The 21,143-nt window shown below is 48.1% G+C and overlaps 1 protein-coding gene and 2 long non-coding RNA genes across 14 annotated transcripts in view; 2 read left to right on the forward strand and 1 right to left on the reverse strand.

Moving 5' to 3' along the window:
* Positions 1 to 17,116, reverse strand: part of Gm36584 — a 30,459-nt gene extending 13,343 nt beyond the window's left edge. Inside the window, exons 1-4 of one of the 5 annotated variants that reach the window (XR_001778198.2) lie at positions 16,557 to 17,116; positions 13,423 to 13,679; positions 3,983 to 4,145; positions 2,035 to 2,430 (exon numbers count right to left, since the gene is read on the reverse strand). This is a non-coding gene — a long non-coding RNA (predicted gene, 36584). Of the gene's footprint in view, positions 1 to 1,092; positions 2,431 to 3,982; positions 4,146 to 4,898; positions 5,236 to 13,422; positions 13,680 to 15,361 lie in introns of those variants that run through there. The other 4 variants (XR_003946819.1, XR_001778202.2, XR_003946820.1 and 1 more) reach the window with 4 other exon arrangements.
* On the forward strand, positions 1,419 to 11,395 carry 1700010L04Rik. Of its 8 annotated transcripts, none has more exons than XR_378283.4 (5): positions 1,419 to 2,077; positions 3,767 to 3,881; positions 7,204 to 7,331; positions 8,192 to 8,256; positions 11,084 to 11,395. It is a non-coding gene; the product is annotated as an RIKEN cDNA 1700010L04 gene (long non-coding RNA). The 8 variants fall into 8 exon arrangements; XR_105177.5 differs by lacking the exon at positions 11,084 to 11,395 and adding an exon at positions 9,622 to 9,669; XR_003946818.1 differs by lacking the exons at positions 1,419 to 2,077; positions 3,767 to 3,881; positions 11,084 to 11,395 and adding exons at positions 4,856 to 5,024; positions 5,748 to 5,836 and having other exon boundaries at positions 8,192 to 8,886.
* Positions 17,117 to 17,152: 36 nt separating the features above from the next.
* Positions 17,153 to 21,143, forward strand: part of Mex3b (mex3 RNA binding family member B) — a 4,244-nt gene continuing 253 nt past the window's right edge. Inside the window, exons 1-2 of the mRNA NM_175366.3 lie at positions 17,153 to 17,747; positions 18,576 to 21,143. The exon at positions 18,576 to 21,143 is cut by the window's right edge and continues 253 nt beyond it. Coding sequence (NP_780575.2) covers positions 17,471 to 17,747; positions 18,576 to 20,029 — 1,731 coding nt within the window. The 5' untranslated portion in view covers positions 17,153 to 17,470 and the 3' untranslated portion in view covers positions 20,030 to 21,143. The remainder of the gene's footprint in view (positions 17,748 to 18,575) is intronic.

Genomic DNA, 21,143 nt, shown 5'->3' on the forward strand with positions numbered 1-21,143 from the left:
CATGAAAGAGAATTCACAAAGCTTTGACCTTATGGACAGTGTTGGAACTAGACAGTAGATTTTATAGAATTCTGTCAAGGTTGAGTTTACCAAAGTTAATCCATGGAACATGGTTTTGTAAGAGAATACCTCATTCTTAGATACCAAGAGTTCCAAGTTCAAGGGTCATGGTGTGTACCTGGTTCACAGGTATTTCAGGAATTGTGTGTGTGTGTGTGTGTGTGTGTGTGTCTGAGAGAGAGAGAGAGAGAGAGAGAGAGAGAGAGAGAGAGAGAGAGAGAATACATGAGGAGAAGAGCATCAAAGGTGAAGCAGAAAGATACCAATGACAAAGACAGTGGGAGAAATGTGTGACACTAACAACTCTAGCAACAGCGTAAGAATCTGAATGGATGAGGGTTCTTTGTATTATTCTTAGTTTTACAAATTTTCTGAAAGTTTGAATTAAGTCCCAGTTGAAAGTTAAAAGAGCAAAACAACAGAACAAACGAAACAAAACAAACAACCCAAAACCCCTAAAACTTCAGCGTGAACAAAATCATTGACGAGCAGAGGTATAACGGCCTGGAGGCCGTGGAGCCTGGAGGCTGTAGGAGCCTGCAGTTGGACCAACACAGCCTCTGTTCTGGACCTATTCATGAGTCTTGAATGTGCCCACAGTTCAGCTGGCCCAGTTCTACCAGAGGCAGAGCGTTTCCCTGCAGATGTGATGCTAGGCGCACAGGCATGTCTGTGCTTCCAGAAGTCCCCATCACATTCTGGGCCAGAGACACAGATGGTGGCTGGATTCCAGCCACAGATGTAGCTCCCTCCAGAACAGTGAGGCCTACAACTGGAGCATGCTGCTGCTGGGTCACAGGCCTGAGGGCACAGTAGCATCTGTGTGACTGCAGACTTATTCTCTGTGAGAGGAACAGTTAAGGCTATCCATGGCCTCGCATCTGCTGGTCCCATTCACTATGACAAGGCTGTGCAGTCAGCTTCTCACCCTCTCACCCCCATGCCTGAGGTCAGCATGAAAGTGTTAGCCACTAACCCCTGGACTGTCCTTCTGCATACAATTCCCCCACAAACATCTTCAGAACATCTCTGTGAGATTACTTCCTTTATACCAGGATCTTGGGTAGCTATTTCTTCCTAGTGGCTACACTCCTTAGAGATGCTAAACACACGACAAAGTTATGAGAGTTCTTAAGAACATTACAAGACTCGAGACCCAGCCCCCATGAAGCCCATCCCAAAGGTTGCACAAGCCGTCACGGTTACTGGAGAGAGGAGACTCTCTCATGGAATTGCCTGCAAGTTGTGCAGAGAGTGTCAGAGATATTGCTTTTATGAGGTCATCCATGCTGGGATGGGTTTTCAGTGACATAGCTGCCTGAGTCACCTGTGTTCTTATAAGTAACCCCAATAAAATCATTGGTTCACTTTAGCCTATTATTGGTTGTGCTCTACCTGGGCATTTGCTCACATCTCCAACAGGCCCAGGTAGAGAGTTTATATGTAACTTACTATTGTGTTCCAAGGCTAGCTGCATTGAGTGCAGTATAAAAGAGCCTCACATTTCACAAAAGTGGAAACTAAGACACAAAGGTTAAAGAGCTCCCAAAATAACACAGAGAAAGAGAAGTGGAGGTTTCTCAGTTGGCAGGGGAAGGAAGTGGGTGAGTCTGGATCAGGTTAAGGAAAAGGAGTGGACAGAGCCCCAAGATCCTGGTGAGAGATGAAGGAAGTGTGTGTGCATACGCGTAGCGCAGAGGGAGATACATGTCAGGGCAAGCATCATTTCCACCAGTCTTAACCCCATAAAAACTATCAAGTGAAAATAATTTAAAACAAGGACACTCAGGATGGAGTCCCATGTGTGAGCAGTGTGATGTCACTCGAGATGGAGTTCCACTCGTGAGTAGTGTGATATACTGGTGCAAGTTGAGGTCCTCATAATTGGTGTTCGAGTCCTTTCTGGGGGAGCTTGGAGCCTACCGACATTTTAGAAGAATGAAATCACTTGAAACAAGTCCCCTTCAGACTTACCTTCCTGATTCTACAAATGAGTACATGGAGATACCCCTGGAAGGTACTGTGCATCTGGCATAGCAACGGAGTCTGTGAGCTTCAAAAGATTCATGATAGCCAGTAAATGAAAAGGAAGAGGAGGAGGCTGTGGGGGAGGGGGAAGGGAAGCGGGGAGGGGGGGTGAGAGATGGGGTCAGTTCTGGAACATTTCAGGGGCCTTTCATTTCCATCCCACTCTGCCTTAACCTTGACCAAGATGTTAGTACTCATGCCTTGCTTGAAGACATTTGACTTAGTTTTTAAAGAAATCACAAGCTTTTAAGATTTAAAGAAAAATGGTTGGAGATGGTGGTCCTGGATGCTCCCTCAGCCTTTTCCCGGTTCTGATTCTGATGTGTAAAGCTTCCCCAAATCCTGCAAAGAAAGATAAAAGCCTGTATTCAGTGTGTGGGGGTGACTAAAGGAACTGCACCCCAGGAAGCTAAGCAGGCAGGGTGGGGCTGAGGACGATGGGGCTGTAGAGTAGACACCATGTTCCTGAGTGAGGCTAGTTCTTTTCACAGCCCATAGCATAGCCTCAGCTCAACAACTGATCTGCAGCAGGAACCTCTAGCGAAGGGAGGGCACTCAGCCCAGGGCAGGCCAGTTCCCAGTTCCTCCTGTTAAAGGTAGGAATGGGAAGCGTGTGTGTGTGTGTGTGTGTGTGTGTGTGTGTGTGTGTCCGTGTTAGTGTGTAGTGGGAAACATTAACTGGGGGTTTCTACACACCTTAGATCATTTAGTTCCCAAATAAAAGACACAACCCCTTTATAATAAGCTTAAAGCACAAGAACTGGGCTGATATCAGTCTTCTGAACTATGTTGTCTACTTCCCTGTCAGTAACCCGGATATATCACTTGTCATGTTCTGCCTGGGCTGCTCCTACTCCAAGTGGCTGGTCCTCATGGCCATGCTCTCACGACCCACCTCACCATGGTCTCCTCTTCCTTCACCTCTCCTCCCTCTCCTTCCTGTCTCTCCTCAGACCCCAAGCCCAGGAATGGAAGCTCTTCCTACCTCTCTTCTGCCCAGCTATAAACTGTAGGTATCCTTATTAACCAATAGCTTTAAATTAAGGAGCAAGGTTTGCACAACACAAGCTGGTAACTGTGAGAATTCACTCACAGGCAACTAGATCTTCAGGTACAGATTTAGCATTATGATACATAACAACAGATTAAACCTCAACATAGTGAGCATGTGTATGTGTGTGAGAATATGTGAGTATATGTGTGTGTGTTTGAGTGTGTGTATGTGACTATGTGAGTGTATGAGTAAATGTGTGCGAGTGTGTGTATTTGTATCTGTGTGTGTATGTATGTGTAAGTGTATGGATATGTGTGTGAGTGTGTGTGTGTGTGTGTGTGTGTGTGTGAGAGAGAGAGAGAGAGAAGTGTGTGTGTGTGTGTACCAGACAGAACTTTAAAATTAAGAGTTTCTTTTCTGGAATGTTTAGTGCCAGCAGAGACACTCTCCAGGGAATGTTTACATAATTGTAAAGATGTAATCATTCCTTTCTCGGGGCACATTTCCTGGGAATTTAATCCTTACTAGAAACAATGAAAGCTATTAGTGAAAATACATGATCAATCCACAATCAAAATCCAGGTTGGCAACGTTAACAGCATATGTGGATTTTCTTTCTAGGGTTCTGGCCCCTCAAGTGCAAAGCGATTTTAACATGAAATGCTGTCTGTTTTCTCTATGTAGATCTACATGAATTTAATATTAGTAGCTGTCTGATGTTTCATTCAACTGGCTATGGCCGCAAGGAGCTGGAACCAATCCAATTGTTCCTGGCCTTCTGCAGCCTCAGGTACCCCAGGTAATTTTTTTCTCTTGTTCTAAAGTGAACACCGTGCACTAGAAATGGTCTGGGGTCATACAGTCTGGAAACAAAAGCAATGCTACAGGAAGCATTTTCACCACATATGTCTGTCCCACGCCTCCTACTGTAATGCAGTACTGTGGTGCAGGACCATCAGGAGGGACATAGAACAGTTCTCCTCTGCCTGCAGCACATTCTCCACCTTCTCCATCCGCACTGAACCAGGCATTGTGGTCTTGCAGGACAATTGGCTTTGTAACGCTGCAGGAATTTGGGTCACAGAAGGTTTTAGTCAGCTTTTACTGCAGTAATAAAGTAGTAGCATTGATTTAATCACAGGGCCCCTGTGCTTGTAGGAAGCACTCCCCATTTTTGGCTGTCTGGAAGGCATCCATAGACAAGTGTGTGAAAATCTTCAAGGCCCCTGGCTTCAAGAGAAAGGCAGGATTACACCCCTCCCCTTCACAGCAGGAAGCCTGAAATCAAAGGCAACCAACAGATCAACACATGCATATCTGTCCCTGCCCTTACTCCTGGGGTGTGACTGGTGCAATTGTGAGTTCATTTGTGTGTCAGCAAAGCTGGGCTGCTCACTGGTCCCTAAACCCTTCCCCGCCTTTTGCCTTGACTGCTGTGAACTGTGCTGCCTAGAGTGCCTGGCACAAAACTCACTTTCTAAAAGTCTGTGTATGAAAGGAAAGGAGAGAGGGAGAAAGTGCAGAGGAAAAAAAGGATTAAAAAGGAAGGAAGGAGGAAGGAAGGAAGAAGGAAGGAGGGAGAAAGGAGGGAGGAAGGAGGGAGGAGGGAGGGAGAGAGGAGGGAGGAAGGAGGGAGGGAGGAGGGAGGGAGGAGGGAGGGAGGAGGGAGGAGGGAGGGAGGAGGGAGGGAGGGAGGGAGGGGGGAGGAGGAAGGAGGGAGGGAGGGAGGAAGGAGGGAGGAGGGAGGAGGAAGGAGGGAGGAGGGAGGGAGGAGGGAGGAGGGAGGAGGGAGGAAGGAGTCAGTGGAAGATGCTACCTGTGGAATGATTCTCAACAGCTATGGCATCCAGAGCTTCCCAAGTCAACTTACACTTTACTCATTTGTAATATGGAGTGATTGTGATCTCAGGACTACATCATCTGGCCAATTAGGTTGTGTTAGGTAGGAGAGGCCCCTGCCTCAGGCAGGCTCTATGCTTTTAGAGGGTCTTGCTGTCCTTTGGTTTTAGGCCTTCAAGTCATGAAACTCCAGCAGCCCATGAAGTTCTTTTTAGAGACCTCAACTTAGGGGAAGACAGAATTCCTAACTGCATTGCAGGAAAGAATTTGAGGTTGAGCAAGTTTGCAGCAGAATTGGAGTTTATTAACAAGAAATTTTATCATAGACTTAAGCACAGGGGTTAAGAGAAAGAATAAGACACACTCAAGTGTGGGTATAGGCATCTCAGGGAGAGACTCATGCTTAACTGTTTTAGCAGTAGTGTTGCCTTAACAGTAGATATACATACAATTCTGATGCCTTTGGGGTACACTCTAAAAGTTTGGCTAAGGTCCTTTAGAATTAGTCTGTCCTGGAGGTACTGGGCTGGCAATTTAGAATAAGGAGAGATTCAGAGGGACACCTGGACCCTGCCTGCTGTCTAGAAAGGTTGACAACATGAGATTGAGGGCAGTTCTGGGGCCAGGGGTGGCACCTTGAGTAGAATTGTAATAAGATAAAGCCTTGTGTCACAATGGTTACACAAGTTGTTAAGACACACCTTTTACCTTTGATGCGGTTTCTTTTGAGACCCTCAGCTGGTGAGAGGCTTCAACTGGACTCCAGAGTGAATGACCTCTTTCCTTCCCATGTCTCCTCATTTTCTATCCTGCCCCTTACCTTAAGCTGCTATTCCCCTTCCCTGTCCTGATGAATTGGATGTGCGTCCATGTGGCTGGCTGTCTCTGACAGTTCATCTAGAACCTTCACTGCAAGTGTGTATACCCAGGGCTTAGTGGTATCCAAGGGATCGATTGCTTTGGGGAAGCTGCAGTATGCAAATGGAACTGTGTGTGATGTGCACTTGGGACCTATTAGTGCTGTGGGTGTGTCTTGGGGTGGAGGGAACCAAAAGGAGAGAGGTAGGAATTGTGGATCTGAGTTCCCTAAGTGAGCCCAAAGCAGACTCAGCAGAGACCACCAAGAGTTCTAAATTCTAATCCAGAGTTTCAGACCATTGAGTTCTGTTGTCAACCTCCTACAAGAATCCTCTTGAGTTGGTATTAGCTTCATCCATAACTTCTGAGTAATTTAAATGTACAATATGTGGGTTATTGGTGTGTGTGTGTGTGTGAATTAGCCTTATCAGAATGTCATCTTGTTTACAGCTTCTGTGTCAAATCACTGTGTATACTCATTATCTCATCTACCTATCATCTATCTATCCATCCATCCATCCATTCACCCATCCATCCATCCACCTATCTGTCTGTCTATCTATTATCTATCTATCCATCCATCCATACATACATCTGTCTGTCCTCTGTCCATCTATCCATCTATTCATCCGTCCATCTATCATTCCTCTCTCTCCCCATTCATCTATCACCTATCTATCATCTATCTATCTATCTATCTATCTATCTATCTATCTATCTATCTATCTGCTTAATTTGAGAACAAGTTGTAACATTATTTGTTTAATGTTTTAGTTAAAGTTCTTATATTTGAAAAAAAAAGAAAAAAGAAAAACCATGTTACCTTTCTATTTCTTCTGCCCACTCCCCAGTACACCTGGGGTTATGTAGGATATACTTGGGAAGCCTTGCTGTATGGTACAGTTTCTAAGTTTGCTTCTGTAGGTATTTCCCTAAATTGTTTCCACCATTAGAATCATGCTTAGAAAGCCCTTCTCTTACTACAAAATTATAGAAACAGTGGTATTTGTTTCTGTTAGTTCTTTTTACAACTGAATTACTTTAAAATGAACTTCTTAGGCCTCCTGGAATTTATTTGAATACATGCTTTGAGAGCTGAGGAGATAGCCCAGTGATAGTGTGCTTACTGACACATGAGGCCTTAAATTCAATTCCCACCACACACACACACACACACACACACACACACACACACACACACCATAACTACTGTTTGTTAACAAGCCAGTTTGTCTCTGTTATATAGTAAATTCATTTCAGTTAGGCTTTGTTTCTAAAGTTTTATGTCTGCTGTCTGCTTTCAAGGCAAAGTCCCTTTTGAAGTCAATATGTGCTGTTTGATTTTTTTTTTTTTGCAGCCATATAGCATAGTTTTAAATAAACATAACAGAGTGCAGAGGGTTCCCCCATTTCTTCTTTTGCAGGATTCTTATTAGTGATGCATGTCACCACTTGAATCAACAAGTGTCACTTCTGTTATCAGCAAAGCCTATTGCTCCAAGGTCCTGCTTCGCAGAAAGAGAAACCAAACGGTCAAGGCCACAGCTTCTAGGTGTGTGAGGAACTAATTACTAGATCTCTCCAATTCTTTGACTTTAACTTCGCAAAAATACCTTAGAGCCTACCTGACACAATCTCGTTTAAGGATAAGTGAGTTTCCCTATGGCCAGAGTTACTCATTTGTTGGTATTTTATGCTTTTCTTTCTTTTTGTTTTTTAGACATGGACTTTTTACTTTACATTTTACTTTAGTCCTTGCTGTCCTGAAATCCACTCTGTAGACCATGCTGGCCATGAACTCAGAGAGATCCTTCTGTCTGCCTCCCAAGTGCTGGGACTAAAGGCGTGTGCCACTATACCTAGCCCAAGCTAAAATTTCAGTAACACTATTGACCTAATGTTTATTGTTTTAACTTATGTGAAAGAGAAAGAAATATTTTTTTACCTCAGAGTTATTTATGGGAATATCATGGCTACAATACATTAATTAGCATATCAACTGGTAAATATACATTTAATAAAGACAAAACCCATCTTTATAGGTTGTAAGAGTGTTACAAAAAGAGTTGTAAGAGTTTTAAAACGTGTAAGACGATTTTAAGAAGTTAAGAGAAGGCAGGTGCAGTGAGACCTGCCTCTCATGCCTGTGGTGGAAGGTAAAGCAGACTGGAGAATCAGTGCCACTCTGGGCTATGTAGTGAGATCCAGTATCAAGCAAACAAATACATTATGAGAACAAAGGACCCATCATCACATAGTTAAGGCACTAAAATGATGGTGAAAGAATTTTCACATTTCTGTGTATGTGATGCAGAAAGCCCTCATCCCAGCAGCTGTATCTACTACATCCTGCTGATAGAAGGGCCCAAGCGAGTTATCTGCACAGTGAGCACTATGATTCCTGTTTTATAGATGAGACATCTGAAGCCCAGGAACCAAATGAGCCGCTGAGTCAACTCGTGAAAGACACCCCCCTTGTAAGTGGATGAACTTCACCTGTGTACACAATTACCTACAAATCTTTCCTATGTGTATGGGTGTGTGGGCATGCCTGTACATCAGCAGTGAGGTGGGCCACCCACCTGCAGACAGAGCTTGGCTTAAGGAGGTTATCTTATTCCAGTGTTTGCCTTCCAAGACTATCGACCCTTGTTCTGTCCTGTATGGGTCCTAACCGTTCTTCCTGAATAGCTCTTTTTAATTCAAATAGTTGTTTAGCTATGGCAAAGCTCTCAACACCTCCCATTAGTCACTGTCCCTCCCCAGTTTGTTTACACGATCTTTCCTTCAGTTCATTCACTTCTCTTTCCACTTGACATCTCACTGACACAACTCTGAGGAACGTCGTCACATGCCTGACTGCAGAGTGATTGCTATTTCATCATCTCCACTACTGTGGTTTTCTGTCCTCACAATTCACACTGTATTTTCCTGGATGTAGCTTATTTCAGAAGGCCAGCTGGAGTCTAGATGCTGAAGTTCTAGCCCCTAACTCTTCATAGAAATGTGGACTTGGGAAAGTTGGTTTGTAGAATAAAAAAAAAATTATCTCTTATGGATACCCACAAGAGTTATATAAGAAAGTGTTTACTTGGCAGCAAATGCTGATATAAACTACTTATTCTATTTTTTTTTTTTGACCTCCATGGCGAGAACAGCTAGTGCCACCATGATGATGTTTGTGCTACCACTGAGTCTGCAGGCAGGGCACACAATCTCTGGGGACATTTTCCTCACCCAGAGGCAATTGCATGCCACAGATGGGAGGCAGATGGAGACAATGCCTCAGGTGCTGCTTTTACATGTCCTACAAAACCCATCCTTTCCTTATTTTCCACTCCCTAGATTCAGGAGCAACAACCACATCGGTTGGATTCCTTCAGCATTAACTGCAAAGATACCTCAGGGCCAAAGTATGGGACAGGGAAGATGCTCACTAGACTAGATTTCCTTAAAGATGAAGCAAGAGAGTCTCACTGAAAGCCTCCGATCCTGCCTTCATCCTTTGGTCCTATGGTTTACAAGCCTTTGGCTTAAGTTGACAGTGCCCTACACTGGCCCTGGGTATACAGGTATGCTGACTGTCAAGTGAGGACTCTAGATATCCCAAGTCTGGCCTCCTACGTGGTTAGTCAGTTTTACAGCTGATGAAGGTAGGGCTCCAACACTAGACTTTGTATAAGGCAACATTTAACTATTGCAAATGCTGGGATTCTGCAGTCCTGTCTTACCCATGATTAGAAAGAAGAAAGCCTTAGGATTTTGCTAAGGACTGAACTCTCATCCCTGGAATTCTGGTCTCTTTGACAGATTTTCTTTCTTCTTCCTTTCCGGTACTATAGAATGCTGCCACTGTCTTCCAACTAAGTGATATTAAACTTTAGAAGTCGAGCTGCTTTATTACTGGCTGATTTCATAATGTTCTGAAGTTTTGCCCTTTCTACTCTCATTATTCCAATAGCTTAAAGAGATATAAACATGTGTCTGGATGGGCTTTAGATAGTTCCTTTTTTTAAAATTGAAAAGACATTCTTCTCTTATTCAATACATCCCAACCTACTTCCACGCCTTCCAACTCCCTTCATCTCCCCTCTCCCTTGTATCTACTTCCCCTCCCCCTTCATCTCCTGTCAGAAAATAGCAGGCCTCCGAGAGACAACAACCAAACATGGCTATAATGACAAACTATGATGATAAAGCCAAAGCCTTCACTTTGAACCTGGACAGGGCAACCCAGTTGGAGGAAAAGAGTCCCAGGAGCAGGCAAAAGAGTCACGAGACACACCCACTACCTGTTAGGAGTCCCATGAAAATGCCAAGCTAGGCCATCACATACGGATAGAGAGCTGGGTCAGGCCCATGCAGGGCCTGTGCTTCCTGCTTCAGTCTCTCTGAGCATATATGCTCCCTGCCCAGGGACTCAGTGTTCTCTCCTGGTGTCCTTCATCCCCGCTGACTCCTATATTCTTTCCTCTCTCTTCCACTGATTTCCCCAAACTCTAAGGGGGAAGTACCTGATAAAGACCTCTAATTTAGTTTCTCTCTCTCTCCTCTTTCTCTCTCTCTCCTTCTCTCTCTCTCTCTCCCCACCCCCCCTCTCTCTGCCCCCCACCCCTGGGTGTAGGTCTCTGCATATGCTTCCATATGCTGCTGGTGGGAGCCTCTCTGATAATGACTAGACAAGGCATGATCTATGAGTATAGCAGAAGATCATTAGAAATCATTTCACTGATTTTTGTTGTTTTGCCAGTCATGCTTGGCTCTACCCTAGGGCTCTAGGCTATTCATTCTCTACTGGTTCCTGGCCAGTCCAGGCAGCTTTGGGCATTGGCTCACTCTCGTGGAGTGGACCTTAAGTTAAATCAGACATTGGTTGGCCACTCCCACAAGTTCTGAATTGTAGGCCAAAGGTTGGTGCCCAGGTTTCTCTTTCAGTAGCTTGCAGAATACCTTCCCACGTTAAAGATAATAGAACTAGGGGTAAAGGCCCCAGGTAGGCACACCATTTTGACCTCTCTATGTTCAATGAGCTGTATGGATGTTGTCCTTGGTCAGGGGACCCTTGGGTCAGCTTTTGGAGAGCAACCCTCTGTGGTAAGGACAGGCAGTAGTTTGTTCATTTTGCTCCTTAGCACTATTTAAAAGTTAAAACTAAGTACATCTTACACCCTGGGTATTTATTGCATGTACACGTGTGTGCATGTGTGTGGTCGGCACTTGTCTATGGAAGCCTGTGGAAGCCAGAGGCCAACATGAAGTGTCTTCCTCAATCGCTCCACTTTGTATTTTTATCTTTTGAAATAGGGTCTCTTCATTGACACCAGAGGTGGCAGCCGAGAGTTATGAAAATCTCAAGTACACAGTGGCAGCCCCGACCTGTGTGGATCCAGGGCACAGTAGTTAGAATAAGGTTGCTAGACTACCTTACTCTGATTGTGAATGACCCTCCTTGGCCACGAGAGATGGACTGCAATGTCTTGTTTAGTGATTATCGTGGTATGCAAGTGTGGAGCTCATGCTTGCAGCTTCCCTGGAGACACGGTAGAGCATGCTCAGTGGGCAGGCTACTTGTCCTCTGCACCAGCACCTTTTACTGGTTTTGCAGACTTTGAAAGAGAGAAAGAAAGAAAGACAGACAGACAGACAGACAGACAGAAAGAAAGAAAGAAAGAGCCGGGCGTTAGTGGCCTACGACTTTAATCCCAGCACTCGGGAGGCAGAGGCAGGCAGATTTCTGAGTTTGAGGCCAGCCTGGTCTACAGAGTGAGTTCCAGGACAGCCAGGGCTATACAGAGAAACCCTGCCTCAAAAAAACAAAAAAACAAACAAAAAAAAAAAAACAAAAAAAAAAAAAAAAAAAAAAAGAGAGAGAGAGAGAAAAAGAAAGAGAGTAAGACAGACAGACAGATAGCATTGTAGGAACCAAGGAGTCTGGAATCAAGACATCCAAGTCCTGAGGCAGAGGCAGAGCTCAGGTCCAAGGACTATGGGGTTTAGGTCTACTGATTTCTCCCCATTGTTAATGTATTTTTTTTTTTTTTAAAGCTGCTTCACATGTTCGATTCCAAAAGCAACCTGAAAATTAAGGCCATGTTACACTTAAAAAAAAAGAAAAAGAAAGAAAGAAATAGGGTCTCCTGTGGAACCTGAGCTTGCCACTGATGAGTCTGATGGGCTGGCCCATCTCTGCTCTCCAAGTGCTTTTAGCAATGTGCTACTAAGCCAGGTGTGGGTATTAAGGATCTGAACTCCTTGGTCCTCATAGCTCAACCAACAGCACCTTTTCCACTGAGCCTTCTCTCCAGACCCTAGAAAATTAATTGACTAAAAATGTATATGCAGTTCTTTTTTTTTTAATTAGGTATTTTCCTCGTTTACATTTTCAATGCTATCCCAAAGGTCCCCCATACCCACCCCCCCAATCCCCTACCCACCCACTCCCCCTTTTTGGCCCTGGCGTTCCCCTGTACTGGGGCATATAAAGTTTGCAAGTCCAATGGGCCTCTCTTTGCAGTGATGGCCGACTAGGCCATCTTTTGATACATATGCAGCTAAAGACAAGAGCTCACGGGTACTGGTTAGCTCAGTATATGCAGTTCTTAAGGCATACAGAAAATGAAAGAAAAGTTGCTTTCTTTAAAAAGCAGCCATTCAAATTTTGATGCACTTTTACTATTTTTTCACTGTTTTTAATGCTAAGTGCTCTCAAACACAGTTGAATGCATCAGTTTGCACAACACATGTCTATTATAATAGTTCAGTCAGCATAAGGGGAGGGTTTCCTACATTATTCAAATATTTTACCAAATAGATGCGTGTTGCATGAACCATGTCACTGGCATGTTAAGAATACAGAGACAATGGAAAACTATAAGACTAACTAAGAACTTTCATATCCCTTCCCATGTGGGATCATTATAACCCTGTGTAGGCTATAGCGCTATAAATATTTCCAACTTTCAGCTGAAGACTCATGGCTCAGAGACAGGAAGCAACTTGGGCTTGGTTAAGATCACCGTCTCGGATGCCACCTATAAGCATGGGGACAATAGTTTTTCTAAGATTTGTTGTCCTCAAGTATACTTCATCTTAGGAGTTCTCCTTAAGAAAACGAATAAAAACTCCATTGTTGAAAACATTACTGAATGACCTGATGAGGAAATTGTTAGGACTTTCCCCAGTGTCTTGGGGGTACTGTGTTAGGTAAGAGCCCCTGAATTAAAGCTTCCTAGACTTGGAGGTAAATCTGCCTCGGTTGGGATCAGGGACTTAGCTACTTTTCATCTGTAAAGTGGGTACAAGGACAGTCTTTGACTCAAGGCAATTATGAAAATTAAACCTTACATTATGTTGGAAAGCATTTATAAACTGCCTGGCACATCATACGTGTGTAATAAATATTATCTGTGATTACCAACATCGCTCAAAGTCATGTTGTTGTGGCTGGAGTCATTTGAACTGTTTCCTAGAGACTGAATTATTCATGTGTGTACTTAAGGAAATTATGCCTTCAGGGCTATTCTGCCTGGCTCCCTCATTCATCTAATAAGCAGGTATTGAGTTCCTAAGTAGATGCTACATGCTGTAAAGCTCTGATCTGTATAAATTCTTGCACCTCCTTCACTGAAGCACAGCACACTTACCTCGTCTGCGAGGTCCTGCCAGGACGCTGGGTGGATTACCCTTTGCACATTAGCCCCTCTGTGTAACTGGTTTCCATATGAACAATGGCTCGGGGAAGAGTCCTTTCCCTCACCATCTCAATCATTTTTGTACCAATGCTTTACTCGAGCTCAGGCACACGGATTGAAGTGAGCTAGCTTTCTTTCACGTGGAGATTTGAATTCCTCCTGCCATGTATTCAGTCTGCAAGATGTGTGCAAAACAGCTTTGCAGACCTCTGGAAAGGAAAACAGGCTGTGTTACTGTTTGCTTTCAGGAGATAACTTGAACCTTTCATAATTTATAGCAGCTGAAATGCTCCTTGACGGCCCATTTTCTGCACACTCTTCTCTTATAATAATAAACATAATATGGCTGCATGAAAAAGCCCTTGGGGGTATGGGGTCCTGTATCAGGAAAATAGTTAAGCTCTTGGGTCCAATAGGAGCCTGGAACAATCTAAACAAAACAAAACAAAACAAACAAACAAACAGAAACTATGGGATTAGGGTATGTATTTAAAACCAGAAGCAGGCCTTGCAAGTTGTATGGTGTCTTATAAGACATTAATTGAAAATGAAATTATTTCATTTTTTTATTATTAAATTATTTCTAGAAATTATTATTTCTAGAATTATTTCTAGAAATATATTCAAGGGTCTGAAAGCATTCCAGATGCTCCATTGCATGCAAGCAGAGAAGGGTGGTGGCTGGTAGGAAGGCACCAGCCAGCAGCTTGTCATCCACACATACATGAGTTCCCTTTGTCCTGGTCTCCGGTTAAGACAGCCCACCGGAAGATGGGTACTGGCCTTTTCATAGTCGGCACAGACACAAAAAGTCCAGCTGGAAATGGAGTCTGGCGTTGTCAGACATAATTTCTAGCACATCAATCATCGTGCAACGCTCTCAGGGATGTATTCAATACAGTGTCTTCAGAACACTGATTTTCACAGCTTTCACCAAACAGGCTCTTTGTCTGGACCTACCTGGACCTGTCTAGATGGTCATGAATTGCTAAGGTCAGAGTTTCCACCTTTCTTTCATGTGGGGCAAAATGTGTGATTTCATCCACCTTTCATAGTTATAAGCAGGTGCCGTTCCTGCTTTCATCCAGCAGGGAAGAGTGACATTAAACATGTCACCTTGGTGAAGCATTGCATTCACCTTCCTGCTAATGAGACAGGGTCCCCAGGGACTTCCTGAAGAGCCAAATCCTCCAAATTTTCAGGAGCAACTCATCTGAAATCTTATTACAAGCAGGTTCCAGGGGGAATAGAGTTATGGCAGGCTTGCAAAAAATCTATGGGCAAGCTCCCTGCAGCAAGTTTCCTGAGGGACCCTCCATCCCAGTTACACGTACACAATCAGTTTCGTGTTCGTTTTAAAGGAACAGCAGTGGACCCCAAAAGGAAGCTAACATGTTGTGCTTGCAAGGTGAAAACGGGCTTTTCAGAACTGCCTCTTTTGTTAACGTTTAAAAATCAGGATATCACGTTGTAACCCAGACTGGTCCAAAACTCACTATATAGCCCAGGCTGTCCTGGAATTGGTTGAAATCCCTGCCCTCCCTCACCCTCTCAGATGACAGGCAGGGGCCTCGCGGCCAGGCTCTCTTTTGCTTCTTGCCGTCATGAATGCTCTTTCATTACTCTTTCTAGGCAGGGCGCTTTTGCTCCAGTACCTAGTTTAGGGTCCTCAAGTGCACTCCTTCCTCATTCACAAACCAATTTGACTCCGAGTTCATAAGCAGGAATTCTCTACTGGTCAGCGAACTCTCTCTGCACCACCATTTTCTTACCCCCACCCCCACCCCGTCCACTCCCGCCCCTTATAGAACTGATTCTTTGAAGAAAAACACAGCCAGCTTGGGGAAGCTGACGTAAACATCCTGAGGAAATAGCCACAGTAAAGCCGCACCTCAGCCTCATTTCCCTAGGGAAATAATCAGCACCTCTGCCCCGAGACAGCTCCAGGTGAGTTTGGAGCTTGGGATCACCTTCGCACGCTTGGAAGTGCAGGCGCTGGCAGAACAGTCCGCTCCCAAGTGCACTGCCAACCATTGTCACTTTTAACCACCCAGGCATTGGGCAGGGGAGGTATTGTGGATAAAAGCCGAGGTGCGGGGTGATCCCTTTTTTCTGGGTCCCTCAGATCTGCCCCAGGTCCCCAGGGTCGCCCCCAGCGGGGAAGGGGTTCTCCAGTAAACCAGTCTGCGGTGTACACAAGTCGCCTCGGAATCACCAGGAGGCGTCTCTCCCGGCAGACCTTAACAGGATTAGGGAAAGCCTGGACTACTAGCCTGCAGGGCGCAGGGGCGCGGATAAACAGGCGGGCTCCGGGAACAAAGGACGGAGAAGCGGATGCGCTTTGAGCAGGGAAGGGGCGTCCTCCTCTCGCAGGAGGGAGATGCGCCGAGGCCCGAACCCCGCCCCGGCCCGCCCCTCAAAACCTCCTTTCTTTTCGCTTGCGCTCGGAGGCTATCGGTGGAGAAGCCAGGAGGGGGCGCAGTTCGCCTTGGCCGCCCGCTAGTCCTGTCGCACCCTTCCTCCGCCGCCTCCCCCAACCCGAGAAGCGCACAAAGAGCGCCAGGCCCGACCACACACCTCCCGGCGGGGCCGGGCTGGGCGGAGGGCGGGGCCGGCGCGCTCTGGGCTCCTCTCAGGCACTGCGCATGCCTGACCGCAGGGAGGGGCGGGCCTGGGAGCGGCGGGCGCGCACGCCCTCACTGTTCCCGGGCAGTGTAGGGCTGGCGTCCCGGCAGTGGGCGCGCGGCGCTCGTGCGCGTGTGGGAGCCCGCGGGGTCTCAGTCCGCGCGCCAGGCATGTGCGGGACCCTAGAGGTCACCTGCAGCGGTGCGGGTCGGGCCCTTTCTGCAACCGGTTTCTGGTTTTGGCATTCGTTCTTTCAGGGCCACTTGGGCAAAGTGCTACCCAAGGGGACGGAAATGTGAGCGCGCGCGCGAGTGGCAGTGTGGGCGGGCGTGTCTTTTGTGTGGCGTGCGCTCCCGCGCAGGTGGGCAGCTCGCGCCCAGCAGTCACAATACCAATGGGGCCCAGGATCTCGAGCCTTTGGTTCCGCGTCCCAGGGTTGGGCCGCCCTGTGGTACAGATACCTTGTACAGTATACCGTCCACCTAGTGGTCGCGTCGGCTCCAGGGATGCTTTATTTGGGGGCAGTAACGGGACTTTAGAAGGACCGCTCTTTGGAGCTTGGCGGCTGGCATCACAGTTGGGCGCCTTTTCTTCTCAACCTGGAGAGGAAAGAGACTTGAGGACAGTGGTTGTCCTCGGCTGATAGGTACATATAAATGTCCCGAGCCAGCCGGTCCCGCATTAGACAACAAAGAGAGGCGTTCGCGGCGGCGGCGGGGGAGGGGCGCGGCCGGGAGGAGGCCGGGGCGGGCTGCGGCGAGCTCGATGGGGGTGGCGCTGGCTCCGCTCTCTCAGCCCCGGCCTCCGCCCGCCCCCGGCCTGGCGCGCGCCAATCGCCTCCCCCAGCGATAGTGTCAGTAGCATTGTAGTGTCAGCTCCCGCCGGTGACGTTGCGCCTCCCTCGTCCCCCTCCGGAGCCGTCTGGCTGCAGAGGCTCAGTCAAGAGGCGGGTAGGAGAGGAGGAAAAAGCGCTGAGTGAGGGCGGGCGGGAGGGAGGGAGGGAGGGAGTGGAGGAGCCGGGGAGGGGCTCCTTAAAGAAACGCTGCTGTCGCTCGCCTGTTCGCTTTGCGCTCGGCATTGTGGCCAGCCAGCCGGGCACTCGGGGGGCACGCGCGGCCGCCGCTCGAGCTCTGCCCCCACCCCAACCGCCAGCAGATCTGGGGTGGGGACCCAGGCGGGGGCTCTTGCAGCCACTGCCCGGTGCGGATTGCACGCAGAGACCCACTCCTCCGAGCGCCGAAAAACGAGCCACGGAGCCCTCCGCAGCCGACCGGCCTCCCCGCCCCTGACTGCCGGCTTCCCGGCTGCCTTTGTGGCTGCACCTTCTAGCTGCCGAGCAGAGAGCCGGCTGGGGCGCGGCGCGCACGGCGGAGCGATGCCCAGCTCGCTGTTTGCAGACCTGGAGCGCAACGGCAGCGGCGGCGGCGGGGGAGGCGGCGGCGGGGGAGGCGGCGGTGGCAGCGGCGGGGGAGAGACTCTGGATGACCAAAGAGCCCTGCAGCTTGCGCTCGATCAGCTCTCCCTGTTGGGACTGGACAGTGATGAGGGCGCCTCTTTGTACGACAGCGAACCGCGCAAGAAGAGCGTGAACATGACCGAGTGCGTGCCGGTACCCAGTTCCGAACACGTCGCGGAGATCGTAGGGAGGCAAGGTGGGTCCGGCAGGGATGGGGACCGGAGGGGTGTGTAGGATCTCCGCCACCGCCTCACTGTGAGGGCGGGTGCAGGAACGGGAGCTGTGGCGCGGGGGAGCCTTGGGGAGGGAGGAAGAGCCGCGCGATGGGCCGGCGCACTAGACAAAGAAAGTGCAGGCAGGCTGTCTTCCACAGCGGCGCCAGTGCCGCGGCGGGATGCACTTTCTCCTGCTAAAATCACTGCCTTTTCCTCTAGTGCTCCAGACTTAGTCCACTCTAGGAAAGATGTTTAAAATATAATATACTGGGGGAGGGGACCTCTGGTGGTCCTTTGGGAGGGGGCAGTATGGGGGGGGGTCGTCCGAAGGGATGAGGATTCGGGATTTCTGCAAAGCGGAATGGAATAGAGTCCAGGGAAGGAACAATGGGTCCCAGGACTGCCATTCTCTTAACCCCACCCCTAGTCCTCCAGAGTCTAGGGATCGCGGCTTCCCGGGAGCCCCTGGTCTTCAAGGCAATCAGTGTGCTCAGTTGGATACCAGCAGCATCCCCCTAGATGACTTTTCTGGGGTTCTGCGCTTTGCTTGGGACGACTGCAGTTACCGGGGGAGGGCCAGGCAGCCAATGGGCTATTTATTCCTCGAGCGTTTCGAGGACAGAACCGGCGGTCCAGCTCCTAGCGCGGTTCGGGGTCAGCGAGGGAGACGCCCCCTTTCTCTGGTCGCGTGTTCTGCTGCCCAGCTGCCTTGGGCGCGGGCTGTCCCGGGTCTCCGCGGTTATCCTGGGATAATGGGCGTGTCTCTTTCTCTATTTCTCCTACTCCCTCCCTTGAACCCTGGCTTCCAGGTTGTAAAATCAAAGCTTTGAGGGCGAAGACCAACACTTACATCAAGACCCCAGTTCGCGGGGAGGAGCCTGTCTTTGTTGTGACGGGCAGGAAGGAGGATGTGGCTATGGCTCGGAGGGAGATCATCTCTGCCGCAGAGCACTTCTCCATGATCCGAGCCTCTCGTAACAAGAACACGGCTCTCAACGGAGCTGTGCCCGGACCGCCCAACCTGCCGGGACAGACCACTATCCAAGTGAGGGTGCCATACCGCGTGGTAGGGCTCGTGGTGGGTCCAAAGGGCGCCACGATCAAGCGCATTCAACAGCAGACACATACATATATTGTGACACCCAGCCGAGACAAGGAGCCAGTTTTCGAGGTGACTGGCATGCCAGAGAACGTGGATCGCGCTAGAGAGGAGATCGAAGCTCACATCGCGCTGCGCACCGGTGGCATCATCGAGCTGACAGACGAGAACGACTTCCATGCCAATGGCACAGACGTGGGCTTTGATCTGCATCACGGGTCCGGCGGGTCCGGGCCGGGCAGCCTCTGGAGCAAGCCCACCCCAAGCATCACTCCTACACCTGGCCGCAAGCCCTTCTCCAGCTATCGCAACGACAGCTCCAGCTCGCTTGGCAGCGCATCCACAGACTCTTACTTCGGTGGTGGGACCAGCGGCAGCGCAGCTGCTACTTCACGCCTGGCGGACTATAGCCCTCCCAGCCCTGCACTCAGCTTTGCTCACAATGGGAACAACAACAATAACGGCAATGGTTACACCTACACAGCGGGGGAAGCCTCAGTACCTTCCCCAGATGGGGGTCCTGAGCTGCAGCCTACTTTCGACCCAGCTCCCGCCCCACCACCTGGGACACCCCTTCTCTGGGCCCAGTTCGAGCGCTCTCCAGGAGGTGGATCTGCAGCACCAGTATCCTCTTCCTGCTCTTCTTCGGCATCCTCATCTGCCTCGTCGTCCTCTGTGGTCTTTCCCGGGGGTGGCGCCAGCAGCACACCCTCCAATGCCAATCTGGGGCTGCTGGTGCACCGTCGACTGCACCCGGGCACCAGCTGCCCGCGCCTGTCTCCGCCCTTGCACATGGCCACGGGGGCGGGAGAGCACCACCTTGCTCGCCGCGTGCGCAGCGACCCGGGCGGTGGAGGCCTGGCCTACGCTGCCTATGCTAATGGGCTAGGGACGCAGCTCCCTGGCCTGCCCTCGTCGGACACTTCGGGCTCCTCCTCGTCCTCTAGCTCCTCCTCCAGCTCTTCCTCCTCTTCCTCTGGGCTGAGGCGCAAAGGCAGCCGCGACTGCTCTGTGTGCTTCGAGAGTGAAGTGATCGCCGCGCTGGTGCCCTGTGGCCACAACCTCTTCTGCATGGAGTGTGCCAACCGCATTTGTGAGAAGAGCGAGCCCGAGTGTCCCGTCTGCCACACGGCGGTCACTCAGGCCATCCGCATTTTTTCCTGAAGGCAGTGCGCGCGCGCGCACTGCAGGGAAGGAGGGTCCTCTCTCGACCCTCATTCCCTAGGGTCTACCTGCCCAGACGCCTCTGGTGCCCACCTCTTTCCACCCCACCCTCATCACTCTCAGAGATCCCAGAGGAGCTTGGAAAGCTGTAGTATCCGCTCATTTTTAAAATGTCATTTTTAAACAAAGGAACTTGCCAGGATCTCTGCATCAGGAGTACTGTAGCCTCCGAACCACCTGAATTGCATGCTCTATAAATAATAGGAACGGCGACATTCTAGTAACGATAGTTTTTACACTGTACTTAATAGGAAGCTTCCAAAAGAAAACCCCACAAGTTTTCCATTTTCTTGAAGTAGAAAAATGAACAGTAATTATGAAGATGATTAATAATTGTGCTATGGGATGTGTGGACTGTTTTGTGTGTTTCCCTTTGTGGGTGGGTTCCTACAGCGCTCGTTCTAGAACACAAGTGGATCCTTTTTGAATGTTCATGGAAGGGCCAGGAGTTCTGTACAGCCAGGACCCTGCAGCTTTATTAAAGTTAAAACTGTAACATATCTCTTATATATTAAAAAAAAAAACCTTTAAAAGTTTTAAAGAGAAATTGCATTAATACAGATTGAAGTATTTTATTCTTTTTTTGACTTGAAAAATTATATTTCATATTGCAAAGATGTTTACAAGTATTTTAATTTAAGTTCAGTGAACTTTTTTGTAGCTGGGTTAAATCTTTTTATTTTTAGTATGGCCTTATGGCAAAGAACACTGTATTATTTTAATAATCACACGATTGTGACGGATTACAAACCATAAAATGTATAACGTTTTGAGCAGTATTCTGTTGGGATGGAGATTTTATAGGTTCAGACAAATCTTCTAGATCTGCTTCACCCAGCATATTTTCTATTCAGTGATATAAAGCATATTTTATTCTATATTATTACAAAAAATGGAAATGTATAAACATGTCAAAAGGAACAGTTGATGCTTTCTAACATTTGTATAAATAGAATTCAGTGCAAATTACAGAAATTCTGTTGCACCGCTATAGTTTTAGTGTTTCTATTTTAATACATTTGTTTACCACTCGTTTATGTATATGTAGGTGACG

This window comes from Mus musculus, chromosome 7, assembly GCF_000001635.26.
Source record: "Mus musculus strain C57BL/6J chromosome 7, GRCm38.p6 C57BL/6J".
NCBI lineage: Eukaryota > Metazoa > Chordata > Mammalia > Rodentia > Muridae > Mus > Mus musculus.